Source organism: Polyodon spathula, chromosome 22 (genome assembly GCF_017654505.1).
Source record: "Polyodon spathula isolate WHYD16114869_AA chromosome 22, ASM1765450v1, whole genome shotgun sequence".
NCBI classification, from domain to species: domain Eukaryota; kingdom Metazoa; phylum Chordata; class Actinopteri; order Acipenseriformes; family Polyodontidae; genus Polyodon; species Polyodon spathula.
In genome coordinates, this window is record NC_054555.1 from 10601936 (window position 1) to 10629813 (window position 27878).

General features: G+C 35.9%; 1 protein-coding gene across 1 annotated transcript; it reads left to right on the forward strand.

Annotated features, from left to right (window-relative positions):
- Positions 1-1642: 1642 nt before the first annotated feature.
- Positions 1643-26092, forward strand: LOC121297264 (macrophage colony-stimulating factor 1 receptor 1-like). The gene is made up of 21 exons (XM_041223467.1): positions 1643-1771; positions 9004-9258; positions 10496-10783; positions 11057-11193; positions 12249-12411; positions 12988-13168; positions 15497-15612; positions 15778-15892; positions 16307-16500; positions 17722-17834; positions 18113-18239; positions 18989-19093; positions 19196-19306; positions 19523-19682; positions 20343-20422; positions 20677-20786; positions 21129-21251; positions 21637-21748; positions 22385-22484; positions 23459-23564; positions 23990-26092. The coding sequence occupies exons 1-21, from the start codon at positions 1720-1722 to the stop codon at positions 24110-24112; spliced, it is 2871 nt and encodes a 956-aa protein (XP_041079401.1). The 5' UTR covers positions 1643-1719; the 3' UTR covers positions 24113-26092.
- Positions 26093-27878: the final 1786 nt, after the last annotated feature.

Below are 27878 nucleotides of genomic sequence, written 5' to 3' on the forward strand. Positions count from 1 at the left end.
GTATAACACATTTTCCACTAGAGATTATTTTTGTTAAGATATTGTGAAAGGGTTTGCTTTTATTAACAAAGTAACAATAGCCATTGTCATTAATTACAGATTGCCAAGTGGTCTAGCAGGAAGACACCAGCATTTTATTTAGTTTTGTTTATGTGTTTATAAGAGATTAATTAAACTGAAGTATAAATTATAATTTCAACCTGATAATATTGAATTGTGTGCTCAGTATCCAGACCTTGGAGCAATATTTGTTTTTAATCCCTTGTGTTTCCGTGGATGTCAAGTCTCAAGGTTTACCCATGAAACTTATGGTTTTTGACAGTTTTCAGCGTCTCACGGTTGTGCAATGGATTCTCACGTTTGTGCATAGGTTTGTTATTGTTGCGAGGCTGTGAAACCATTTACATATGATACAGTGGTAAATCCAATACAACTGTACAAGTGTATTATTTTATTTTTTATTTTTGAGGGGGTGGTCACCATGAAGAGGTGTACATTACCATTCTATATTCTTGTAGCTGCTACGCAAACTCCCCCCTTACTCCAAAGATAGAATTGCCTTATTGTTTCAAACTGACAGCTTGTCTGCGCGAGCCTTCTATGTTTCTGTACACAGCACTTCATTACTCGAACAGTCGAAGGGGAGACTGTCAGGCTGTCACTGTCTCATTCACGCAGAAATTACCACAGAAATAAGAGAAATGGACATCAGTGAGAATTTATAATGTTCAAAAAATATAATGTTCATTATAATGCCAGTGTCAGTGGTTATAAAGACAATAAAAAGAAAGACACCATATGGTAAATATCCAAAAATTGGAAATTGATGGTATGCCTGTCTCTATTTATTTCACCTTCATTTTAGTCAGTGACAGGGAGCGCCACACACTGGTTTCGTATTTATGTAAAATGACACTTCTTTGTTTTAATAATGTTGACCAATAATAATAATAATAATCACATTCACACACTAACTGAAGATTTTATTAAAAATGAAAATCAGTAAAAGTATAGTATATTAAACTAATGTTCTCAGTATTTACAAAGAAATATGTGTAATGTATTATTTTTTAATAATTTACATGTTAAGCCAGATCACATATAAACATTCACTGTTTAATGTCATTCTTTTAGTGTGTGGTGTACACAGACTATTTCTTTGTTTTATTTATTTTATTTTGTCTCCACAAAAGGAGCAAAAGCAGACAGTACAGTATTTTCTCTTCATGACTAGCTACAGTTGTGTGTTTTTTTGAACTCATGTTGTATTCGTGTTGTTTGCTTCGCTCCCCCCCCCACAAAATCCAACATTCCCAAGGTTTTTCAGCGCAGGGGTCTCACTGGTATGAACATGTTTGTGTTTCCATTACTAATAATAATGTGGTCTGGTTGAGGTTCTAATGGGATTTTCGGGGTAACCTGAACATATCTCAGTGATATCTTTTTACTTCTATGTACTGGAAATAAAGCTTCTATTCCATTCTAGAAGCTTTAACTAGACACATCCATAATGCATTTGTAATCTTTTTTTTATTTTTTATTTTTTTAATAATCCTATTTTTGATGCTGATTTCCTATCCCTTGTTGACAAAAGGAGAAGTTGGCTAAGAGTTGAAAACCAAATCCTCAGAGTCATCATTTTCAATCAAGTGTCTGAAGAGGTAGTTGTCCATTCTGCGACTGGAAAGATCCGAAGTGTACTTCTGCTTTGGCAACAGGATGCATCGGTGGGTTTTAACCTTAGTGATTCTGCATTGCACTGCAGCTCAAGGTAAGAAAAACATTATTTGCTCTGAAAAGCAAGTGGTGACAGTTTTTGATTTGCCCTTCTTACAAATAATGAAGTAAATATCATACAGCACCCCAGCATGGATATTTCAGAATGGAGCAATGTTGATGTTTGGTATAGCTTCTGTCAATTACATCATTTCCTACTAAATCATTGCTATATTCAACATGAATTTGATGCCATTATTTTTAAGAGTAATTTTACAGAGCCCCTGTTCCTGTTCCCATATATTGCTAGGTTTGATGAGTGTATACTGTGAGCATGGATTTATTACTTGCTTGTTCTCCTTGTTAGCACTATATTGTATTGCAATGTTTAAAATCCTGAAAGCAGAGGGCTTAAGATATGGTGAGCTAGCATTGCAGAGGATAGTAGCTATTGGTGAGGAGAGGGGACGAGGGAGTGTCATACAGAACAATGTTCTTCGGAGCCTGTGAAGGTGTTCAACCTTAAGGAGAAAAATCTAAACCTATCAGTCAACATCCCCCTGCACCCCCCACTCCCCAAGTAAAAACACATTAGCAGTTTAAGCAGGTGCTTTAATGTGTAAAATATATTTGTGGCACATAAGTTAACCCACACTATTCACCGTGCTTAGAAACAGCTGCAAGCTTCTGTTTACAGCCTGTTGCATGACAGGGCTGACTACAAAGGTTAATTTAGTTTTCTGAATTGTGAATAGCGCTAAAGTTCAATTGGATCATGTGGTGTTGTTTCCTTTATAAACTAGAAAAGTGAATCAGAAAATAAAGGATTGTCATTGTAAGCAAGCATAGCAGATTAAAAGGCTGTGAATTTTTCAAACTCCAGTTACGGTGTGAATCTTTAACCAGCCAAGACTAATCACTGATTTTCTCATGAGAATATAGAAAGTGCTGGAAATGAGACAAGGGTGTTCCTCTTGCTAGCACACCAAATCTTCTGTATGACCAACGGTATGGTTTCACTTATGGAACTATCTAGATCAGTCCTGGGTCCATTCCAGTTGTAATTGTGTAATTGGAATTAATTTGAATGACATAGTAATTCTAATTCTAATTGTAGTTGAACCTCAGCACACCTGCCTACTTGTATCATTCCCAGTTCCATGGTGTGTTTTACATTGAGTGAACATTCTTCTCATACTTTGAACCACTTTTAGTGACCCCTTTTGTTTGAAAAACACGTTATATACTTTGTTTCTGTATTTGTATCTGTGATTACTGCTTGGTATAATAAATCGAGTAAACATGTTAATGTGTGTAGATATTTCTGTAACTTTTTGTGGAATTGTTATTATAAGTGCAGTTACTGCAGCATAGCATAACTGGAACTCAACAAAATAGCATTGTAACTGTAATTACAATTTCAGCAAACAACACTGCTGTAATGTAATTATAATTATAATTGAGACCAGGTCTGATTTAGATCACTGGTGTAGTAAAACAGGCATATAATCAGAAAGCTTTTTTATTACCTTTTTTCCATTTAAAGGATTTTGCTTACACTGTAGAGCCAATGCCATATCAAATATTATTGAGGTACACAATAGTATACTATAATGTTGTGGCATGACTATCTTGATAGCTCCAACAATAACATTGCCTCTTATCTTTGTTGTTAAATTATAATAATGATGCATTCAGGAGCATCGTCAATGTCAAAAAGAAACATGTAAGCGGTGGAAGCTTGTGAAAAAACACACACAAACACACACGCCAAAAAGCTAGCACCAAACTCAATCCGGGGAGATTGAACAGAAAAGACATCAAGAACATTATGATCTTCTACTTATTCATCAGTTGGTAAATCCTTTAGTATGCATTTTTCAACAAAAACACCAGAAAATTATTCAAATTAGTTGCATGTTGGCTGGTTTCACAGAAGCTGATCAATACCAATTTTAGACAACTATTTAGTGCTAATGGGGGTTGTGTGAAACCAGTCATGTATGTTAAGGTTCCAAATTAATGAGCTGAACAAAAACTTTAGTAACAAACAAGAGAAAATGTTACTCTAAGCTACTGTTTTTGTGTATTACTGCCCTTTGGGAAGTTCTGGTTACAGTTTATTAGAGGGTAATGTATCACTTTTGTTTAAAGAAAAATGAACTCTTGGAATGTGAGACAACTGTACAATCTGAAGTGTTGTAACATAATGTCTTCACAGTGGCTTCTGTATCTACTTTTGCAACCCACATCTAACCTGCATTCAATGATTCTCGTTATACAATACCCATGTATTATGTAGAACAGGGTGTGCATGAAGGAGAATCCCTGACACTACCGAATGTGGTGTTTTCAGGCCATTTATCCCACTCACTAGTGACATCTTGTGATGGACAGTGATGGACAGAAAACAACACCAAAATAATGTCTTGAGAAATGAAGAGGGGATTGAATAGGAAAGACATACCTCGCACATAAACCTTATGATTCTCCAATGATACATTTGATGGAAAATCATTTAATATGTATTTTTTCATCCAAAATGCAACGTTAAAGAAAAAAGAATAAATCCCTTGACTGAAAGAATTCGAAACAAAGAAGCAGTGAATGAGTAAAGGATACTTTAGTACTTTGAGGTACATTATCTTTTAATGTGCATTGTATACATCATATCAATGATTCTTAATGCCATGGCTCAGTGTCAGTCTGGTAATCACTAAAAAGTAATTCTATTGTATAAAGATACATGTACAAAGTACACACTTGAAGGTTGTGTCAGACATAAAATACGACCCAGAAGTGACCCATAAAGGTATTTCAGTGCATTGGGCTGGCTCCCATTTGTTAAGATAGTCCTTGGTGTCCTGAAGGTGAAGTCATACTCCCATTCCCATCCAGAAAAGGCTGCATAAGATGGTAAATACTAGAATTCACCAACTGCTTTTGGTTTACTGCAGGTCACTTCTGTAATTATTATTATTATTATTTTTTTTTTTGTTTGCCCTTTTGTTTTTGTGCACAGTGTTGCATGTCTAAGTTCTGCATTATAATATATGGATGTAAAGATTGACCTTTTAAAATATGCTTCTCTATTATAGTAGCTCCGGTTTAGAGGGAAGCTGATAGACCTCTTACTGTGATTTTTTTCAGCTTTCGCCTCTTTCTGCTTTTTTTCATCCACTTTTATTTTGGCCCTCTTGCCTGCTTATTTGGTTTCTGTTTGTGTAATAATTGTGTGCTTTAACTCTTGAACTGAAGCTTCTGCCTCTGAGTCTCTAATTCCTATCTGTAACTTATTGGGCCACAGCGCTATCCTGTAACAACCAGATTTAGTCTCTCTATAGAGACTGTTAGCTTTATTCATAAGTTATTATGTACAGCTTTCAGTATAACTGATGTTCTGACATGGGGATATGATTGCTGTATTTAAAGTGATCGTGGCATCTAGACTCAAGACTGCTTATTATAAACACCCATCAGATTGAAGGGTTCCAGGAGGTGTGGGGAATAGAGGGGGTGGTGTGCTCTGTGGTGGAGGGAGAGCCATGGATGGAATACTAGAAATACTAGAAATACTATAAAAAATAATAATGTTTTGAGATGATTGCTGATTGTAATTGTGAAATGTAATGTTTTATATGATTGTTCAACAAAATTTGCTAATAAAGGTTATTTTAAAATTATTTAGATAGATAGATATCAACACATTTGTTTTTCATATATTTTAAAAGTTGTCGTGAGATCTGGCAACATCAGTGTTATTTCATAATAGCTTTAAAAGAAATGGATTAACAGTCCAACAATTAATGTATTATCTCTGGTCCCTGCAGTCATAGTCAGATGCCATCCAGCTTACATTTTAAATTGACTTTTTAACCAAAAAAAAAAAGGATATCTGCAAGGACAATCAGCAGGGTTGTTCTCAGTAAAGGTTGCAGAATTTGAGTAAAAAGAACACTGTTGACCAGTTAGATCTTAAAAAGCCCATCAATGCCAATGCCTATCACTCCCTGTAAACACTGCTGTTTAACATTACAGTAACTTGTATGGCTACCTGATGTCTGCTTTAGCAATATTCTACAGTACTTGTAAGTGTAGAAAGGGATGTTCTATTCTAGAATGATGTGGTACAACATAGCCTACAATTATCATGAAACACACAACATTAATATAGCCTTCAGTCACTTCTTATATAGCTGAGATGTATTTGCTGCTTAATGTTTTGAACTTGTTTGTAGAAATTGCCTCTTGTTTTACGGTTGTCCCTTTCTAACTTTATCGCTGCTCTAAGGAAGAGCTGTCACACCCTTCCACTCTTCATGGTATATTAAACAGACCAGGGTGCCTGAAGCAGAAACCCAAACTATGCTGAATAATGATGCCAGCGCTGTAACATTGCACACCAGAGACTGTAATGGTCATCAGCAGCAGCAGTGTTTAAGGGAAAGGGAGGACGGCATCAGCAGGCTGTTTAATTGTTTTTGTTTTGTGAGTCCCTTGAGGAAATGCAAAATGTGAAAATTCAATACACAGGAACATTAATCTGCCCATATTTTCTGGGTTTTATGCATTTGGCAACCAATCTTTTACAGTTCATACCAAACTTTTTAAACATAATTTTTGCACTAAATGTGGAATTCCTGAATTATAACAGGTAATTACAATCACTAGGATATTGCCACAATTCCGTTAGGCAATTGAATAATCAGCAATTCCTGAGGTACAAAGGTTTTGGGAATTGATTCATTTTGGAGTTTTTTGTTTATACATTGTTAAAAAAAATCTTAATTGTATTGGTTTTTTCAGTGATGGCACTCTGTTTGCATGCATGTAGAATTTAAATTAGATTTTTATAGTTTCCATTTCTTACAGCATTTATTATTCTCTGACCGGAACCAAAATAAACATTTCATTAATAATTTAATTCTGCTTTACATTGTTTCAAGGCTAGTTACAAAACTTTTGTGAAAAAATAAAACAACATTTAAGATGGAAAACTGCAAACAGGATCACACTACATATTTTCCCTCATAGATATTAGCACAAACTTGTCACTGATGCACAAACATAGTAAGCTGGCCACTCTGTGTTTCATATTAATAAACACAGATTCACCAGAAAGGCTCCTTGTTGGGCTTTCAGTCTAGAGGCTCACAAGTAGCAGCGAGACATGTCAAATTCATCCACAGGGTCTTCAGGAATCACAGAGATATAACATTGTGTACCACAACTTATTTACATGCGCTGAAAAAATGTGTCCAGCGCAGTCAATCAATCAATCAATCTTTATTTTATATACACATTTCATAGTGGACCACCATCACAAAGCGCTTTACAAGATAATCCATAATACTTCAAATACAGAGAAATGCATGATATAGAGTAAAAGACAATGCATAATACATTAAATACAGTGGAAAGTACATAATACATGTAATGTTACATTAAATACAGTTGAAAGTGCATAATACACTAAATATTACATTAAATACAGTGGAACGTGCATAATACATGAAATAGTACATTAAATCTATCTAGCTATCTCTCTCTCTCTTTCTCTCTCTCTCTCTCTCTCTCTCTCTCTCTCTCTCTCTCTCTCTCTCTCTCTATATATATATATATATATATATATATATATATAATTACATTTACAATGCCTATTTGCCGATGACAGTAAAAAGTTCAAATATTGCTACTCAATATATTATGCTTAAATGCATGTGTATATTTCTATATGTTCTATAGTCGTTTGTCTGATTGGTGTACTGTACTATGCTTTTATTTACTGAAGTTTAGTTACATCTAAGTAGTAATAAAAATAGATTGATGATTAGGGGTTCTGATTTTAGAGTAAAGTTGGGATTCTTACCTTTCGAATAGAATTTGTAAAACCAAGGTTGAACCTGAAATAGTGTCATGAAATGTTGTTATTAACCTGACAGATCTTTTCATTAATGCTGTGCATGTATTATAAATCAAGGACACTTTCTTAAAAGATGATCAGAATTATTTGTGTAAAAACAATAAAGGCATTTCCTTGTTAATAATTGTATCAAATGGCAGTACATCAATAACTAAAGCACATGTTTCTGTTTTGTTTTTAAGATCCGATTTTACTTGATCTATGTGCATATGCAGAGGCCCAATTTAACACTTCTATGTTTTCATTCCACCCAATTTTGTAACCTGAAAACATTAAACAAAACTTGAAAATCAGAACACCTATGACTCTGAACTATCTATATGGGGGATTGGTTCCTAATTTGTTAATCTTGTTGCGATTAGTGTTGTCCAAAGTCAGCAGTGGTGGACTGCACAGTAAATCAGGACATATTTATGAGATGATTTCAGGGCTCAAAGAGCGCATTTCTTCAGAAGAGTCTGATTGAAGGGTAATTGACAGGTAACCTAAAGTTATTGACCTCTACACTACTACTGGATTGCATTAGTCTTCACTTCTTAGTCACACACATTGAAAAATAAAGATGAAATCTTCTTAACCCTCTTAAAGACATGCTACAGTGTGTTCATTAAAGCTACAATGTGGTGTTCAATATTACTACATGAATGAAGACTGATCTGTACCACAACTATGTCAGTAATCAACGTTGGGAAGAGGGATTTGTTCCAATACTGATAGTAACATCTGGTTGTAAATTGGACTGATAACTTTTAATGGCCCTTAGATAGAGCATCAGGTAGTGATTCAGCCCATCTGTGACGAAGGACTTCAAATGATATATTTCACTTGGAAATGTGGTCCATTATCACCCATTATTGGAAATTCTCTCTCCCAAACTGTACATATTTTAAACACCCTAACTTACAGGATATGTAATTGGAATGCTTACCTTCAGATTGTCATATTTTATGAACAGTATAATCAAAAATATGTATTATTATCAAAAGGTAAAACACTGGGAGTAAATGTGCCTTCAAGTAGACAGAAAAGAACAGCATGTCTTGATAAATCTAACCCAGTAAAGAGAGAGCCTTGACGAGTGCTTGAATCATTCATGATGAAGAGTAAAAGCAGAAGTGAGAGGTAAACAGGAATTGAAATCTGAATTTAGCTGCGCCTTTGCAATGTGTTTCCTTATGTTTCTGCGGCCACTGCTAAAAGAGGAAAAGACCACATGGTTTGCAGTATGTTAGACATAAGAGTTCATTGACTGTTTGTCTTATTTAAGATTGCATTGCGTGTCATAGACATGTTGCTTTCTTAAATTATAGTATCATACCACATTGTAAACCAGTAAATACATAAGGTATTTTGTTTTTTTATAGGTTTGAATCTGCCAGTTATTAACCCAGATGCCTCAGAAATAGTCCTGGATGTGGGGCAGCAGCTGAGCCTTCACTGTGAGGGGAATGAGGATGTGATCTGGATCACAAGACTGGCAAAACACCAGAAACTAGAGAGGAAGCATGGAAAATACAGCACCTTCACAACCAAAGCTACAGCAGAATTTACAGGCACCTACAAGTGTGCATATCAGAACCGCACTGATCTCTTTACCTCTGTGCATGTTTATGTGAAAGGTACCATAACTAATGTTAAACAAATCTTAATGATTCCTTAATAAAGACTTACTTTCAATACCCTGTCCTGAATAGTTGCGGAATCAAAGGAATAACCTTTTAGCAGGTTAGCATATTGACATTAGCAGTGTTGATTTGTCTGGTGAAAAATACTCTGGAAACATCGACGTCTCCTGGAGCATCTATAGGACTGTGGCAGAGCACAGCTCTGCTCTTTAGAAATTGGCAGGGATGGGGTTAAATTCCCCTACCTGCCTGGGTTCATTGTGTTCAGGTGGCTGGTTTTGATTAGATAATTAGTTTAATTAATGATCAATCAGCACCCAGCCACCTGACATAAAAGGAGGCCTCTGCTTCTCATTTGGAGGAGGGAGCTGAGGAAGCAGGTTGGTCCTGAGGAATAGAGGCGGGGAAAAAAAAGGCTGGAGGGAAGTACGTGCGGGGTGGACTGTCTTATTTACTTTTAATTACGAACGGAGGCCTTACTAACTTTGCTCTTTTCTATTATTATTACTTTTTGTTTCACTTTGGATTGAGCAGATCACGAAGAGGATTAAGAGGCTTCCGTTCCTTTGTTTTTGATTACTCCAGCACTCCCTCCCTCACATCCTTCTTTATTGTTTTTTTTTTTCTTTTCCGTGTAATATTAAATAAAAATTTTCCTCAGCTCCCTCCTCCAAATGAGAAGCAGAGGCCTCCTTTTATGTCAGGTGGCTGGGTGCTGATTGATCGTTAATTAAACTAATCATCTAATCAACCCCAGCCACCTGAACACAATGAACCCAGGCAGGTAGGGGAATTTAACCCCATCCCTGCCAATTTCTAAAGAGAAGAGCTGTGCTCTGCCACAAGGACAAACAAACTTTACATCACCTGCTCCGGGAGCACCTACAGTGTTTCTACTTAAACTGCTCACTTCACTACCTCTTTAAGTACTGAAGGGTCCAGTTTGTGTGTAGGTGCCCCTGGAGATGTTCCTGGGGCATTTCTCACTAGCCATATCTACAACCCTCACTTGGTAGCTATCGCTTTAGTATAGAGCAAATCCTTATTGATCACAAGATGGATGGCAGACCTAATCCCACAAAATAATTGTTAAAAACAGTCCAATTAAAATCCTATATAATCTATCAGTAAAATGCTGTAGTATCACATGGAAAACAAAGGGGAAAAAACTTCCCTAAATAGACAAATGAAAATGCAATAGCAATAAATAGTTCATGAACTTTTTTTACAGATCCCAAGATCTTCTTTGTAGCAGGGACGTACAGTAATCATATTATGAAGCCTGAAGGAGTGCATGTTCTCTTGCCTTGTTTATTGACTGATCCGGGAGTCACCAATTTGTCCCTCAGGATGGAAAATGGTAGTTCAGTCCCAAGTGGAATGGTGTACACTGGGGATCGACAGAGAGGAATAACCATCAAAAACGTTGAGCCCAGGTTCAGTGGTGATTATGTCTGCGTAGCCATGAAGAATGGAGTTGAGAAAGTCTCAAGGACATTCTCCCTCAATGTCTATCAGAGTAAGTCTTCCTTTTACCTTTTTTTCATGTACAATTTAAAAAGCAATACCTGCAATGTTATTTGCCCTTGTCTAAACTTGGATCTGAAATAAATAAATACAATGATAATGGTTATGACGATGCCCTTTTATTTAATACAGGCCTTGGTCAGCTCTCAATGTGGATATACAGTAGCTATAGCTGAATATCAGTTAGACTACCTGATACAATACAGGTGTATAGTATGAATCAGAAGGGAATTCATATGTTGACGACTTGTTATCTTGTTTCCAGAGTTACGTTTCCCACCATACGTATTGGTTGAACGTCAGGAGCATGTGCGCATTGTCGGAGAGAAGTTTGGAATCAGCTGTTCCACAAGTAATCCAAACTTTAATTACAATGTAACCTGGAAACATTCAGCAGGCAAGGTGTGTAACTACTGTAAATACTGCATATACTGTACTGTAGAATTCATAGTAATGCTCAGCGTTACTGTATTTCAGATCCACCTGATAACTAACAAGTGACAAATCCTTAAATATACGCATAATATAGTAGTAAAAAAAAAAAAAAAAAAAAACTCCAAATCCTAAGAACCTGCACTGAATTAAAGTAATTACCGGTATTAAGACCAGCATTACGGACTTGTCTAGTAGTATATATTGTTGAATTTATTGTGTTGAATATGAATTTTACTTCATTTTGTATTCATTGGAACTGACATTTCATTCACCTGTATTTTGTAACATAAATAGTATACATTTTACTAGACAAATTGTGTTTGTGTGCGTTTGTGTTTTGTTATTGTAGTGTCAAAAATATTTGAGAGGTTTCCAAGGGGTACCTATGTCTTTAAAAGTCTTAAAACTTACAGGCAATCCAATTTAAATGTAAAAATAATCTTAGGGTCACTCCATTATTGAAACATTCACCCTCTGAGGCAACATCATTGAACACCTGTACTTGTTCTTCTGCTGCTCTCACGTGATGTAGTCAGACCTTAAAAACTATTGCTTAAATAATGGTAGCACTGTAAAATGCAACATGCCATGACCATCTGATATTGGATCGCTTTACTCGTGGCCCAGCCACTTCTGAAAGTCACAAGGTCATGACTAACATTCCGTATAGAAATACATACAAATGGCCTAATACCGCTAAATATTTAGCCAACTGCATATCACCCCATCAGGATGCACCCAAACTTGTAAAACAAATCTTCTAATATTCTACAGTATATGAATTAATTGTCATCTAGCACCCCTGCACCAACTGAATTATCATCAAACCTGAATTCTGTGTAACACACCATTGTCTTTGTAGCAGTTAATCCATCCATGTTTTGGTTTCTTTTTATGAAAATGAACATGATTTTTGTACAAGAAAAAAAAAACAAAACAAAAAAACATTTGAATGATGTTATTAAAGCCCAGACAAGCATTAAATAAAGATGAGGTTTCATATATAAACATCTATTTTGCAGAATTTTGAAGTGTCAGAAGAAGTAAAATACGATGGAAGCCAGCTGTCTATAATGAGCATCTTTGAAATCTTTGCTGTGAACATGTCGGACACAGGGAATATTACTTGCATAGGCATGAATGAGGCAGGCATCAACAGCTCCACAACATATTTGCAAGTTGTAGGTAAGACTAAAGACAATAGAGCACTCTTATTTCTGCCCATCTTCCAAGCATAGCTTCAAAACAAAATGCCACATCCATTTCAGGTTTGCTTTTCTCGGATACTTATATAAGCGAACCATGTTTTGGAGTCAGTCTAAATTGTTTTATTTTTAAAGTTGTTTACTACTTTGTTTTAAAGTTCAGATTTTTGCACTGTAACTCCATTCTCTATTCATCCATGATGCTCAAGAAGATATCACTTCACATACAGAGTCTCTAACTGCACTAAAATTATACTGGAATAACAGTAGTTTACACAGCTGCTTGAGTGGGTATAATGTGGCAACTTGCTTAATTACAAACAAAACTTGAACTTACCAAACAAAACTTGAAAGGCAAACGTTTCAACAGTAAGTGTCTATCAATGTGTTCTTGTGCAGATGTTACAGCAGTAAGTGTCTATCAGTGTGTTCTTTCCCAGATGTTTCAGAAGTAAGTTATCAATGTGTTCATGTGCAGATGTTTCAGAATTGTCTACCAATGTGTTCCTGTGAAGATGTTTCAGCAATAACTGCCTATCAATGTGTTCCTGTGCAGAGGAAGGCTATGTGAGGCTGTCACCCCAGTGGGACACCACTCTAGAGGTTCCTGAGGGAGAGGATGTGGAACTCAAGGTGCTGATTGAAGCCTATCCTGCACTATTGGAATCAGGATGGGATACACCAAGGTCACACAATGTTTCAGGTCATAAAGAAGAGTTTCACAGATTTAATAACAGGTATTTTATTTTAAATTTAGATTTTGTTTAAAAGAATGCTTGCAAATGGAGTTTAGATTGGTTGTCATAGTCCTACCAACCCAGTCTTTATTTTAGGATTGTGTCCTTCTGTGGTAAATCATGAGCAAATTACTGGAGTTTAAATAACTTGATTAAAAAATGTGGGTCAAAAGGGACTTTTGTTTAATGGCAAGACGTCAAGAGTTGGTCATAAATTAAGTCTATTAAAACGCAGTACATATGTAATGCCAAAAACTTATACACTGAACAAAAATATAAACGCAGCATGTCAAGTGTTGGTCCCATATTTCATGAGCTGAAATAAAAGATCCCAGAAATTTTCCATACGCACAAAAAGCTTATTTCTCTCAAATTTTGTGCACAAATTTGTTTACATCCCTGAGGGTGAGCATTTCTCCTTTGCCAAGATAATCCATCCACCTGACAGGTGTGGCATATCAAGAAGCTGATTAAACAGCATGATCATTACACATGTGCACCTTGTGCTTGGGACAATAAAAGGTCACTCTAAAATGTGCAGTTTTGTCACACAACACAATGCCACAGATGTCTGAAGTTTTGAGGGAGCGTGCAATTGGCATGCTGAGTGCAGGAATGTCCACCAGAGCTGTTGCCAGAGAATTGAATGTTCATTTCTCTACCATAAGCTGCCTCCAACATCATCCTCCATCAACGCCAGCCCACAACCTCCACATCTGGCTTCTTCACCAGTGGGATCGTCTGAGACCAGCCACCCGGACAGATGATGAAACTATGGGTTTGCACAACTGCACAACTTGCACTGTTTGTGAATTTCTGCACAAACCATCAGAAACCATCTCGGGGAAGCTCATCTGCATGCTCGTCTGCATGGTCTTCACCTGACTGCAATTCGGCGTCATAATCGACTTCAGTGGGCAAATGCTCACCTTCGATGGCCACTGGCACACTGAATCCCAGTTTCAACTGTACCGGGCAGATGGCAGACAACTTGTATGGTGTTGTGTGGACGAGCGGTTTGCTGATGTCAATGTTGTGAACAGAGTGCCCCATGGTGGTGGTGGGGTTATGGTATAGGCAGGCATAAGCTACGGACAACGAACACAATTGCATTTTATCGATGGCAGTTTGAATGCACAGAGACACCGTGACAAGATCCTGAGGCCCATTGTCGTGCCATTCATCCGCCACCATCACCTCATGTTTCAGCATGATAATGCACGGCCCCATGTCGCAAGGATCTGTACACAATTCCTGGAAGCTGAAAATGTCCTAGTTCTTCCATGGCCTGCATACTCACCAGACATGTCGCCCATTGAGCATGTTTGGGATGCTCTGGATCAACGTGTACGACAGCGTGTTCCAGTTCCCGTCAGTATCCAGCAACTTCGCACAGCCATTGAAGAGGAGTGGGACAACATTCCACAGGCCACAATCAACAGCCTGATCAACTCTATGCCAAGAAGATGTGTCGCGCTGCATGAGGCAAATGGTGGTCACACCAGATACTGACTGGTTTTCTGATCCATGCCCCTATCTTTTTTTTTTTTTTTAAGGTATCTGTAACCAACAGGTGCATATCTGTATTCCCAGTCATGTGAAATCCATAGATTAGGGCCTAATGAATATATTTCAATTGCCTGATTTCCTTATATGAACTGTAACAGTAAAATCTTTGAAATTGTTGCATATTTAATTGCATATTATTTTTTTTTTCAGTGTATGTTTGAATTTCAAAGGGTGAATAAATGGTATGGTCCCTTCTGGTTTTGATCACCTCCTTTATATCATTAAACAAAACCTTAGTACTAAAACGTTCTTTGCTTTTTATTCAGGAGGCCAAGTGTCCTTTTGTGATAATAAAGCCCATCAACGAAGAAAAAAGGAAGCTGCAAGCTCAAACATACTCCTAAACGTTTACAAAATTTATTGAGAAAGAAGCCAAAGTTTCGGCTGCAAAGCCTTCATCAGGGTATATGCCCATCAAACATAGGACAACTTTCTGGCAATTTTTTCTGGTAACTGCTGAAGCAAATAGTTGAGATCAGTAGTGTTTCATCAACCCAATCAACTGGAACCTACTACATCTTTATTATCCAAAACACTGCAGTTGTGTGAAATGGGGGAATGCATTGCCAGTTCTAAAACTGCTGACGTCTTGCCCTAATCAGCTACTCTAAACTAACTGGAGGCAGTAGACTACAAGATAAGGCAAAACAAGCTCCTGGCATCAGCCCCTAAAAGATGACATTTTCCTCTTTTGGTTATTTCTTGGCCATTGCAGAGTAAGGAAGGGGTTGTAATTCCAGTGTTGTGTGTTTCATGCAGGTATGAGTCTGTTCTTAAGCTGAACAGGATGAAAACAACAGAGAGAGGCCAGTACACGTTCTACGCAGGAAACGCAAACTCAAACTCGTCAGTTACCTTTCACATTCAAATACACCGTGAGTTAAGAAGTCCTTTTCATATTGTAAATCATGAAACAAATTTAAGACAATTGACAAAATGCAAAATCACATTCTAACAATCTAACTGGCAAACTTGATGTTTGTGTGCTAACTATGTGAATGGTTATTGATTTGGCTTTTGTGTTCCTGTCCCTCTGGCAGAGAAGCCTGTTGCTTCTGTAGGCTTTCAGAATACCACAAACCAGCTACTCTGCAAAGCTTCTGGTTACCCAGCCCCCACCATTCAGTGGTACCAATGTCCCGGAATCCAAGACCGGTATGGAAATGTACTTTATTGATCCTCACAATAGATGATCTAACTACAGCTGCTCTTTTATAGCATTACCAAAACAGGGTAGAAAAGTAATTTTTTAGCTCCTTCACTGTTTAAATGGAGTATTCTGGACAGGCACCTGACAACTAGGGGTAAATAACTTTTCAGCAGATCAACATGGAGGAAAGACGATGGTTTTTTAAAAAATTTATTAAATAAAAAAATTTAATATATATATATTATAGATATATATATATATATATATATTCATATATATATCTATATATATATATATATATCTAGAAAGTGGAAATGATACTTAAGGGTAAGTACTGTAGGATTGGACATTTTACAACATTACTATGCTAAACATACTGAATTTGTGTTTTTCTTTATTTTTTATTCTTGGCACTGTAGCTGCACAGAGAACAACACAGGAAAGATTGAGCAGCTCAGAGGAAATACTATCATCTTACAGACAGACCCCAATGGAAACATTGAGGTTGAGAGCTCTGTGACTGTGGGGACATTCCATGAGAGGATGACTGTGGAATGTCTGGCATCAAACTTTGCAGGAGAAGATCATGTAGCAATTCTGACAGAAGTCATAGGTGAGTCCTAGGTGACTATATCTTATATCCGATTGTCCCTCACCAATGAAAAATATATTCAAATTATCTTAACCTCATTCCTAAATAATATCACACACGTATGGTGTATATATATATATTTTAGCCATTACTGCAGTTTTATAACTGAAGATCATGTCTTCACTATCTGTAGCTGTACACGTTAAAATGTGTTAATTAGATAAACCTCATAAGAATTTAACTTAGTAAAAGATGACCAACAATAATATTATACTGTTCATTGAAGGAATGCTAACTGATGCTTTGAAACAAATTAGCAACATCTCTGGTCCAATTGTTTTCTGAGTTTATAGTCTAAATTCACTTCAGTTCAGCAGCACTGTATTATAACTGCAATGGTAGAGCTTTGTAAGACTTGTGCATCTACAGGTCTACATGATAGCATGAATTCATGCAGCAATGCTTAGCAGGTTAGTAACAGTGCATTGAAAACATCATGTTTTTATGTACAATAATTTTAGAAATGTGTGGTTATAAAAATAAAAAAGCATGCACCTTCCTTTTTTATTACTGAATTTTAAATGTGTCCATTAGTAAGAATGTATGAGAAATGTGAAGTATCTATTGCTTCCTATTAAAATACTAGCGTACAAGTTAAATATAGAGCACGAAAATAAGCAGGTCTTGGGAACCACAGACAGAAAAAATTCCCATCAGTTGGTATAACTTGAATTCTAAAACAAGTATTTAAAGCTATAATCCTCCAGCCCAAAGGGAGCGCACAGTATTGGCCACACATACTGTACAGTAAGACACAGTATTCACAACTTTTACCTCACATTTTATTGAAAGACTGGAATGTCAAATTGTGATTAGCATGACATAAAAATAAAAAAAAAACATCTCCAATTCTTAAATTAATAATGAACAACTTCAAATGAGTGTAGCTACAGTGAGGAATGAGGAAATACATATGAATAATCACAATAGTGACTAGGGTCCAGTATAGCGCAGGGTATCCACGCATTATCCATAACTTCTCCGTGCTGTGGATATACTGCATTGTGGATACATTTTACACATTAGGAATGAATGAACAAAGTTGTTCAGTGCAGGTTCTTAGGATTTGGAGTGAAGTTGAAAGCAATCTCCAAACCATTTACAGGTAGTTACACAATGTTGTTTTTTTGTTTTGTTTTGTTGTTGTGCTGTGTTAACTGTACATAACCGTTTGTTTTACAGAAAGGCACTACTTGGTTAATGATAAGCTGTTCAAGCCAACTCTCACAGCTTCCATAGCCGTGGCAGCTCTCTTCTTGATTCTTCTTATGATCCTTTTATATAAGTACAAACAGGTCAGAGCCTTATAAGTTACAGCTAACAAAACGATAACATAAATAAGACTTCTCACGCACTGCCATTTGTTATACACCTATGAAATATGTTGTTTCGAAAGGTGTTGAACTTGGAATGATCTCTTATCATACACTGTAAACAGTTTAAAAAATGTCCAAAAATGTAATTAAAAAATCATTACAAAAAAACCCATCTATTTATCATTCATTGTAATGTTGATCAAACTTGTCACAGCAAAATTCCTTTAATGGATGTACTGCAATGTCTCGAATTTCAGAAACCCAGGTATGAAATCCGTTGGAAGATCATTGAAGCAAGTGATGGGAACAACTACACTTTCATTGACCCAACCCAGCTTCCCTACAATGTCAAATGGGAATTCCCCAGGGACAAGCTACGCCTAGGTAGGGCTTTCAAAACACTTTACATGAAGCGTCTCTAATTACTGTGTACTTACATAGTAAATACGAGTGTGCTTAAACATAATTACAATGCTATTATGCATATTTACAATAAACAATGTGCTTTTCGCATGATATTTGTAGAGCATAATTGTGTCAGAAAAGAGTTAGGGTTAGGTTTAGAGTTAAGGTTAGGGTTATATCATGCAAAACATGTACACATTAAGAACATTATAACTATGAATAATGGCATTGTGATTATGTGTACATAGACATGTATTTACTCAGTAATTATTGCACAGTAATTAGAGACACTTTGTGTAAAGTGTTCCCGAGGTTCTTAACGAAAACAGGAAGGCAGTGTAGTCATGATGTTGAGCACTGCATGTGATAATGATTGTATAAACACCTCTTTTTTCCAGTGGAACATTTGTCTATTCTACCAAATTAGCAACAACTAAGGTGTCTAGTAATTATAGCCTTTAGTTGTTTATTTCTAGTTTTTGTTATGTTAGCTTTTTTTTCCCATGGGAATTTTTTCACATTCAGTAAAATATATAATATATCAAATTTACAATTCTTGTCGTAGGAAAACAAAATGGACAAATAAACTAGCAATCTTTTCTCACATTAAGATACATTTTTGTTATTTGCCACATACCCATGTCCCTTTGCATTTGTGTGCAGGCATGCCGTTTGAGATGTTTAAATGAATGGAATTGAAAGATGTGGCCATGCTTCATTTATTTTAGGAAAGATCCTGGGTGCCGGTGCATTTGGAAAGGTTGTTGAGGCAACAGCCTATGGTCTTGGGAAGGAAGACACTGTGCTTCGAGTAGCAGTAAAGATGCTTAAACGTAAGTGCATTTGCAAACTGTAGCTTGAAAGATAAAACTAGACAAGGGCCAGCTACCAATATAAGCACTATATTTGACCTGCTAATTACTATATATTTATAGCGAGTGCCCATTGTGATGAGAGGGAGGCCCTGATGTCAGAACTAAAGATCTTGAGTCACCTGGGACATCATAAGAACATAGTAAATCTGTTGGGAGCCTGTACACATGGAGGTAGGTGTGTGTGTGTGTGTGTGTGTGTGTGTGTGTGTGTGTGTGTGTGTGTGTGTGTGTGTGTGTGCTTGTTTAAAAAAGTGTTAAAAAGGCATGTACGTTGGAGATTAGTTAGCTGGTCTGTTATAAGTTAATCAGTATTTAAATAACTCTAAGTCTTCTAAACTCTAAGTATTTTTTTCCCCTTACAAATAAACATGTTTTCCAATTGTTTAGGCCCAGTCCTTGTTATCACTGAATACTGTAGCTATGGAGACCTACTGAATCTCCTCAGGCAAAAGAAAGAGAGTTTTCTAGCCAATGTGGTCAGTGAGCCCATCCTGGAAGAGACCAGTGACTACAAAAACTTGAGCATCGACAAGACGTACATAAGAAGGTACTTTTACTAAAAGATAAGGATAAGGGTCGATTCTCAAACCGGTCCTGAGGACCCATTGTGTCTGCTGGTTTCAATTACTTAACTAGACACTTAATTGAACTGATAATTTGCTTATAATGTGAGCTCAGTTGGAATGAAAGCCAGCAGGGGGTCTTCAGGACCAGGGCTGGGAACCATTGATCTAAATGCTATGCATTTGTGTTTGCTATTGTTTAAATCATTAAACAAGTTAACTTTGTGATAACCAACATCTATAACAGTGTGTATGAGTTTTTGTATTTTAGTCATTGAAAGTAAGTGAAATGGCAGGTTTGATCCTATTTCAGAGGTGTTATTTAGATCAATCACTGTATAGGTCAATTTTGCATAGATTCCATGATTTTAAAAGTGAGAATTTATTTATTTATTTATTTATTTATATTTTTACAGCTAATGCTTTTTTATTACACCTTTGTATTGAGTGCTATCAATTTGCAATGCTTTTTACTACTTCAGTATACACTGAAGATGAAAATTGTATATGTTTCTACTCTTGGGTATCACTGCTTCTTGTTTATTGAGAGTACAACTGTATAAAAACAAATAAGCACTCTGTCAAACCATTAAAGGGCAGCCCTTTCAAACGGTCACTGATTCCATATTTTAATATTATTACAGTGACAGTGGTATTTCAAGCTCCTCTTCGGATGGTTACTTGCGAATGAAGTCAAGTTTTAATGGTTCCAGATCTGCTCAAGGTAAATAACAGAACCACTTTAAAATATGTACGCCAGCATTTAACAGTAAGGGTTCAGTAACAGTGGCTTCTACAGTAGTTTCACTATGTGCCTCCTATTCGCTGTTAGAGTTCTTATTTTAATTATTTAAAAATGACAGCTTACTTAGTTCCCCCACAGTTTATATAAATAAAAAGATCCCTGTATTCCCTAGTAAGATTCTGTAATACACTGTCTTTTAGTGTGATCAGTGTTTGGCGCTTGGCTGTTTTCAGGCTCCATGTGTGATGGGATACAGAAGGATAACTGGTCCCTGGACATGGATGACCTGCTCAGGTTCTCCTATCAAGTTGCTCAAGGTCTGGACTTTCTTGCTGAGAAGAATGTAAGGATTACCATTCATCTTGTACTAGTTTGATTCAAGCTGAAGCTGGTATTGCATGCCATGTTGTCAGCTTCAGCTTGGTTTTTAATTCCAGTCTGAAAAGGATTATTTCAGGGACTTTTCCTGGGAAATTCTCCAGGGGGATCCCTGTGCTGGTTTTCAAATGCTGCTCTTAGAATAATAAGCACAGGCATTAATGTATTATAGATCTTTAAAAACTTTGTTTACTGTTTTCATAAATGCTTATGCCTTGACAGCCAGTGATGGGCAAGCAATGTTTATAAAATGGGACCCTTTTGCCAGGTTGCCGTAGTGATCTAATATTTGTATGTTTGTGTTCAGTGTATTCACAGGGATGTGGCCGCAAGAAACGTCTTGCTAACTGACGGACGAGTTGCTAAGATCTGTGACTTCGGGCTGGCGAGAGACATCATGAATGACTCCAGCTATGTGGTGAAAGGAAACGTGAGTGAGAATACATGTGTGTATTTACACAGTCAAGCCTCTATAGTATGGTTATTTACATCAAAACCTGTACATCTGGAAATTACCAATGCAACATTTCCTTCAAGGAGAGTAGCTATACCAAACTATCATTTACGGTTTTGAAATGAGGTGCACTGTACATTGTGGAAATAATCTTTACCTTGGGTTACTTGGCAGTTTTACGATTGTGGCAATGTAGGGGAAAAGGTCTGACAGGTGAACTGAGGAAAAGAGGCCTAAAAGGGCTGGCACTGTATAAAATGTATTTGGTTGACTGTACTGTAGCTGGGATATTTATCAGGTGCTGCAGGCAGACAGCTGCTTTTTTGTAATGAACTCTATTGCTGATTCCATGGCTCTGCAGGCACGTCTCCCAGTGAAGTGGATGGCCCCAGAGAGTATCTTTGACTGTGTGTACACTTCTCAGAGCGATGTCTGGTCCTATGGCATTCTACTCTGGGAGATCTTCTCCTTAGGTAATGGCATACTGTGTATTATGTTCTGAAACACTGGGTAAAGTAGTGCTTGCTAGAAAGCCTAGAAAGCTTACAAATGATGTAGATATTAAGCAATGTACATTGCTTTCTCAGTGATAACAACCCGTAGGTTGATGTAATTTGGCTATGAAAGCTGCTCCATATATATATATAAAAGCATGATGTCATCCTTACTGGTAAAGTTAGATATTTGATGCATGGTTCTTCTGTTGTAAGAAAGGCTTTTGGGTTGGATTTTTAAGTTTCACACAAAGTTTTGTTGAATGTAGGCATCCCATATGTGCTTTCTTTTTTTTAAATTTAATTAAATTTTTTAAATGAGTGTTTGGGTGGGAAACCCATAATGTTGAAGTAGGGTGATTCAGCTGAAGCCAAGATTACACATTGGGCTAAATATGCATGATGGTTATATTACAGCTGTTGCATATAGACCATATTTAGAGCAAGTGGGAATCAGGAACTGGAATTGGAAAGTAATATCATTATGATTATTAGGGACTATAGTCATGTTGTGATCACTGTGTAAACATTATTACCTCCCAACAACAAAAATGGCCTTCAGACATATTATTGACTTGCATGGATTTTGTATAAGAGAAACATATTCTTTTCCAGGCAAGGGCCCATATCCCAGCATGCTTGTAGACAGCAAGTTTTACAAGAAGGTGAAAGATGGATATCAGATGTCCAGACCTGATTATGCTTCTCCTGAAATGTAAGTCTAATCGACAGAGTTAAACAATTTGTTAAAATTAAAAAATTAAAATGCCCAGAATGAAAAAGAATCAAAACACGCTCAGTTTAATATTTGTGATCGTGCATGAAGTCTGAAAGATCCTGATCACACAGTATGTTCCTCTTTTATATTTCATAAAAAATAATGCAGCTTTAAAGCAATGTTTAACATAGGAAGACCAATATGTAGAGCTTCCCTATTTGTTTGAATATTACACCCCTGAGAAGCCTACATTAAAACACGCATTTTGATAAAGTGTTTTGACACAGGCTTTGTGGTTCCATGGCTGTGTTTTCCATTATCCAGACGTAATGAGCAATTGAACAATAGCAAAAGATATCCCCCATAATTGTACAAAACACTATATTTCTCCAAATGTAACACTTTGCAGATATTGGAGAATTTCTGCATGTTTTAAGTTGTAAATATAAATCCTGTCACTTGTACTTCACAGTTAACTAATAGTTCACATTCTTTTATTTTTGAATAAATGAATCCATTACAATTTAAAATAATGGTTAGCAATGCATAGTAATTCCAAAGGAATTAATCCTGTGTGTTCCACTTGAATTACAAATCTGTGGTCATTACAAAATATCAACAAAACAGATTCAGTCACGTCAATGAAATTCTATAAAATGACATTGAAATGTATGTGAGTTTGCAACCATTGTAAATGTATCTAATGAACTAGTAACAAGTTCAGACTGCTAAATCACTAATACAAAGAAGATCTTTTTTACAAAAGAAGATTAAATATATATATTCTTCAAGCTTTTATATATATATAGATATATATATATTTAATATATATATATATATATATATATATATATATATTATATATATAGATATATATATATATATATATATCACATAAGAAGACTTGTGTTGTACGGGGATAGCTAGCCATTTATGAAAACATGCTTGTACTCTGCCTTCCATTGCTTTAGATACAACATCATGAGAATGTGCTGGAACTTGGAACCAACCAAACGACCGACTTTCAACAAGATCGGGCAGCTCATTGAAAGACTGCTGGGAGATCAAATAAAGCAGGTATAGTAAGAGATACAACCAATAATAAAATGTGTCCAGAAAAATCACTATGATTAGTCATGGTTTCATTTGACAGATATCTCAGTGGTCTACATGAATCATACTAGGATTAACCTTCCATTTTAGTGGGATTTTTCTGATTAAACATACATAAAAATGATATGCAGAAGTATATGTATGTACTGTATATCGAACTCCAGAATGTCTATTTAAACAATGGTGTCACCAGGAAGAATTTACTTTCAAGAAACACTTTCTTAAATATTGCTCTCCTAGTCTAAAAAAGGGCACTAAAGATTAAAACCATTTTGTGATGTTCAATTAATGCTAAAATCCTTTTTATAGAGTCATATTCAAACATTCACAGAGTTTTCTGCTTCTAGAACAGAAGTGTGTCACTGAAATTTTCTTGCTGTTATTGACAGGACTATGAAAACATCCAGTGTTCCACCACTGAAGAAACTGAACCCTACAGAGACCCAAAGTCATGTGACCAAGGAGAGGAGGCCCAGCCCCTGCTGAAGACAAATAACTATCAGTTCTGCTAAGCTGGCCTCCTCCATCTTCATGGACCTACTGTACAGTGGATCACTTTTCAAGAGGCAAAGGGGTGTTTTGGAGCTGGTGCGAGTGAAGCTTTTGGGCAATCAGGGCTCTGGCTTGAAATCCAAATTTCACAGATCAATCGTGTTGCTTTTGTAGCATGTCTTGTCGACTGTGTCAGCGGATTATTGCATTATTACATTTATTAGACAGAACTCAGCAAATGTTTTTATTAAATATGCATTTTGTTGATAAACTCTATTGCATGCACTATTACTCCAGTAAAGAGCCTTCTGTTTTAAAGGCGCCTTTCTGTATTATAAATAGCTTTTAGAAAAAAAACACTGTACCCTTTCAAAGAATGAAATTTTTTTACATAGCAATTAACTGTTCTCATGCGGCACTGTGTTTATTTTTATCACACACATTTGTTATTCAGGTGGAAGATTCTGAAACTAACAGAAACGAGATCCTCTTTTTTTCAAGTTCTATCATGTAAGCCAATGTGAGTTACCTCACCTCAAATGCCAAGTCAGCAAGATTTTCAGGGGAAACGAAAGTTCGGATTGTTGCATTTTTCATTGTTTACTATGGTCTGGCAAACCACTTTCTCAGGTTACTTTAAGATCAGAAGCCAAATGATCCACAAAGTGGTTTTTGGCTTATATAGGCCTCTAAGAAATGTGATAGCCCTAAAAGTCAAAGAGCTAATGTAACTTACTTACAAGCAACAAGAATCTCAATACATTTTAGAATACGAGTGTGTTTACACTTGGGTGGGGGAAAGACGGCCACTAATTACAATACGCTAAGCTTTTAGTGAAACAGTACGAAAAAATGTGTCTTGCACGTTAACATCTGATGACGGAAATGTGTATTGACATAACTATCGCTTCCCTTTCTTTAATGGGAAGTTGGCAGGAAAATATTGAATATTGCAACTTTAGCTGTTGTCACCTATTCTGTTGCTGCGCTAATTCAAACAGAATCAACGGTATCAATACTGTTATTCAAGTCCATGTGTAGTTAAAATGTAGTAACTTAGTAAATGCACAGCCTCACGTGTAATTATAATTACAACATATGCTAGCAACTAACAATAATATAATTGAAAAATATGCTAGCAGCTATCAATAATTTTCATTTTATAATAAGTATATTGCTGCATTGGATCTATAACAACCATATATGTAAAGACTGTTACTGCAGTGTAATTACAGTGTAGTTAAAGTGTTACTGAATGTCACTTTCCAGTAATGTAAAAACACCCAATGTGACTTGTTTGTGTCTTGAGTCTCAAAACTCGCAATTGAGTGGGCATTTGTTTCACCCCAAAAATTGTTAAAACTGACATAAATTTCATATAACCTTTTTTAGTAACTCTTTATATCAAAGTGCTACTTATTAATATTTTATAAATGTTTTATAAACATATAATAAATGTTGTAACGATGTTGTAAAGTTTTAATATAGCATTATATATAGTTTATAACCAAGCAATAGCCATAGACGGAATTACTGTTTTATAAAGGGGGCATTATTTTGCCACCTACTTTGGGATGTTTAACCCTGCAATAGCCATAAACAGAATTACGTTTATATAAAGGGGACAGTTCTTGGCCACCTATTGTACTTTGGGATGTTTAAACGTAATTGCATCTATGCTATTGTATGATTATAAACCATATATAATGCTTTATTAAAACTTTGTAACATAGTTATTACACATATATTATACATTTATATAGCATTAGTAAGCAACACCTTAATATAAAGTGTTACCTTTTTTTTAATGACAGATCATGGGTTTGCTGACTTGGAATTTGTTTTATAATACTATATTGGTAAAACCAACTGCCACCATTAATATTTAATATAACGTTCAAACTGTTTAAACCATATTAATTGACTAGAAAATTATTTGTGGCATCATAAACAGCACTAACTGGGTAACAGCTTACTGCCACACAGTTTGCATTTGTCTTCTTTCCAGCTGACCAAAAACGGGCCAATCTGACAAGTTTAAATTCCTGTTATGGAGATATTCTCTCTTTTTAATTGATCATAAGAAAACCTATATAACATATGATAAAATGCTGCATTTAATGTATGTGGTTCTTAAACACCTACTTTGGCCTTTTTGATTGCCTGTTTCCAAATTAATGATATTAACAAATTAAAATGTATTCAGATCAATATTATATATTTTAAGGACTATTTTGATTCATTAAATCTCTTCAACTGCTCAGAGACGATTTATTTAAATTCATAGTACTGGCTTAAACTTTCTTAGCCCCACATACACATATATTAGACAGATAAAATATTACATTGTCACATGATTTGAATGGAATGAGGAATGCTGTTAGTCCCAGCACCAAAAATCAGAAATGGGGGTTGCATTATCATGGATAGACACAAGCTGACATTCTTTTAATTACTGCTTAGTTCATACGAATATAATATAAATTCAACAAATTCAATGGTAGTAAAGCATTCCCAGTTTCTATTGGGTGTTTGCGAGCTCAAGTCATTTCCCTGTGTATCTACTGTATATAAAAACAGTTCAGTTTTCAAATAGATGTACAATGCATGGACCAAACACATTTTCAAATAATCTAGTTTCAATGGTAGGTTCAGGTGAAATATGGCTTTAAATATAAATTTTTATTTTGGGATTTTTTGTTTGGGGATTCACAACTTACGACTGTTTACGTAAGGTGTGTGTGTATTTTTTTTTTAACTTTTAAATTGCATTCCCAGCCTCAAGTTGGCTTCACAACAGGACTGCTCAGAACTACATTTCCCACCATCCTCCTGCTCACATATGTAAATGAGATGGATTTACTAGTGAGCAGTAGGATGATGGGAAATGCTCTGAAAGGTCCATGTGGGTACATGTGAAGCCATCTTGAGGCAGGGAATGCAATTTAAAAGTTTAAAAAAGTGGTCAAAATGTAAAAAAATAATAAATAAAAAAACAATACACACACCATACGTAAACAGTTGTAGGAAGACATGTTCTAATGACCAATCGGTACTTAATTTTTGTGACAATAATATGTTGTTTTTTCTTTGGTGTATTATCTATGTAGCATACAGCACATCTACTGCCGGAATTATTGATGATTTGAGCACTGAGATATGGTATTGATGAGTGTTGATCTTAAGGAATTTGTGGAGTCATTATGACTGGTAAGATACTTATAAAGTCAAAGCAAGGGCTGGTTTCATAAACAGTGGACTTAAGCAAGGCGTTTCAATTTTAGCAAGCAAAATAAAAAATATATATATATGTCTTACCAGGCCAGCTTGGCACTTACTGGGATACACACTGCCATTTTGGTCTCTCTGTGTTTGTTTGTTTCAGCAAAGAGTATTTGTGAGAAAGAGGCCCCCAATTTCTAAAGACTCAAGGAATGGGAAGAATTTTTTTTTTAAATGTAACATTTTGCAGCTAACATAATTAATTATGTTCAAATGTAACAGAACTTTTAATTTTGTTATTGTATTTTTTAAATAACTAATTTTGAGACTTGTATGACTGTCATCAATAAAGAGCAAAAATACTGTATACGTGTGAACGATAGACAACATTTAACACATGCATAATGTGTTACTTTTTGAGTTCCCTGTCTGAAAAGGTAAAACTATGTGTACAATTTGCAGTAACAGTTTAATAATTCAGGGATGTAAGTTTTCAAATCAGGTGGAAGCTTTTTTTTTTAACCATATCCCTATTTCCAAAACACTGGATTTTCAGATGCGTCC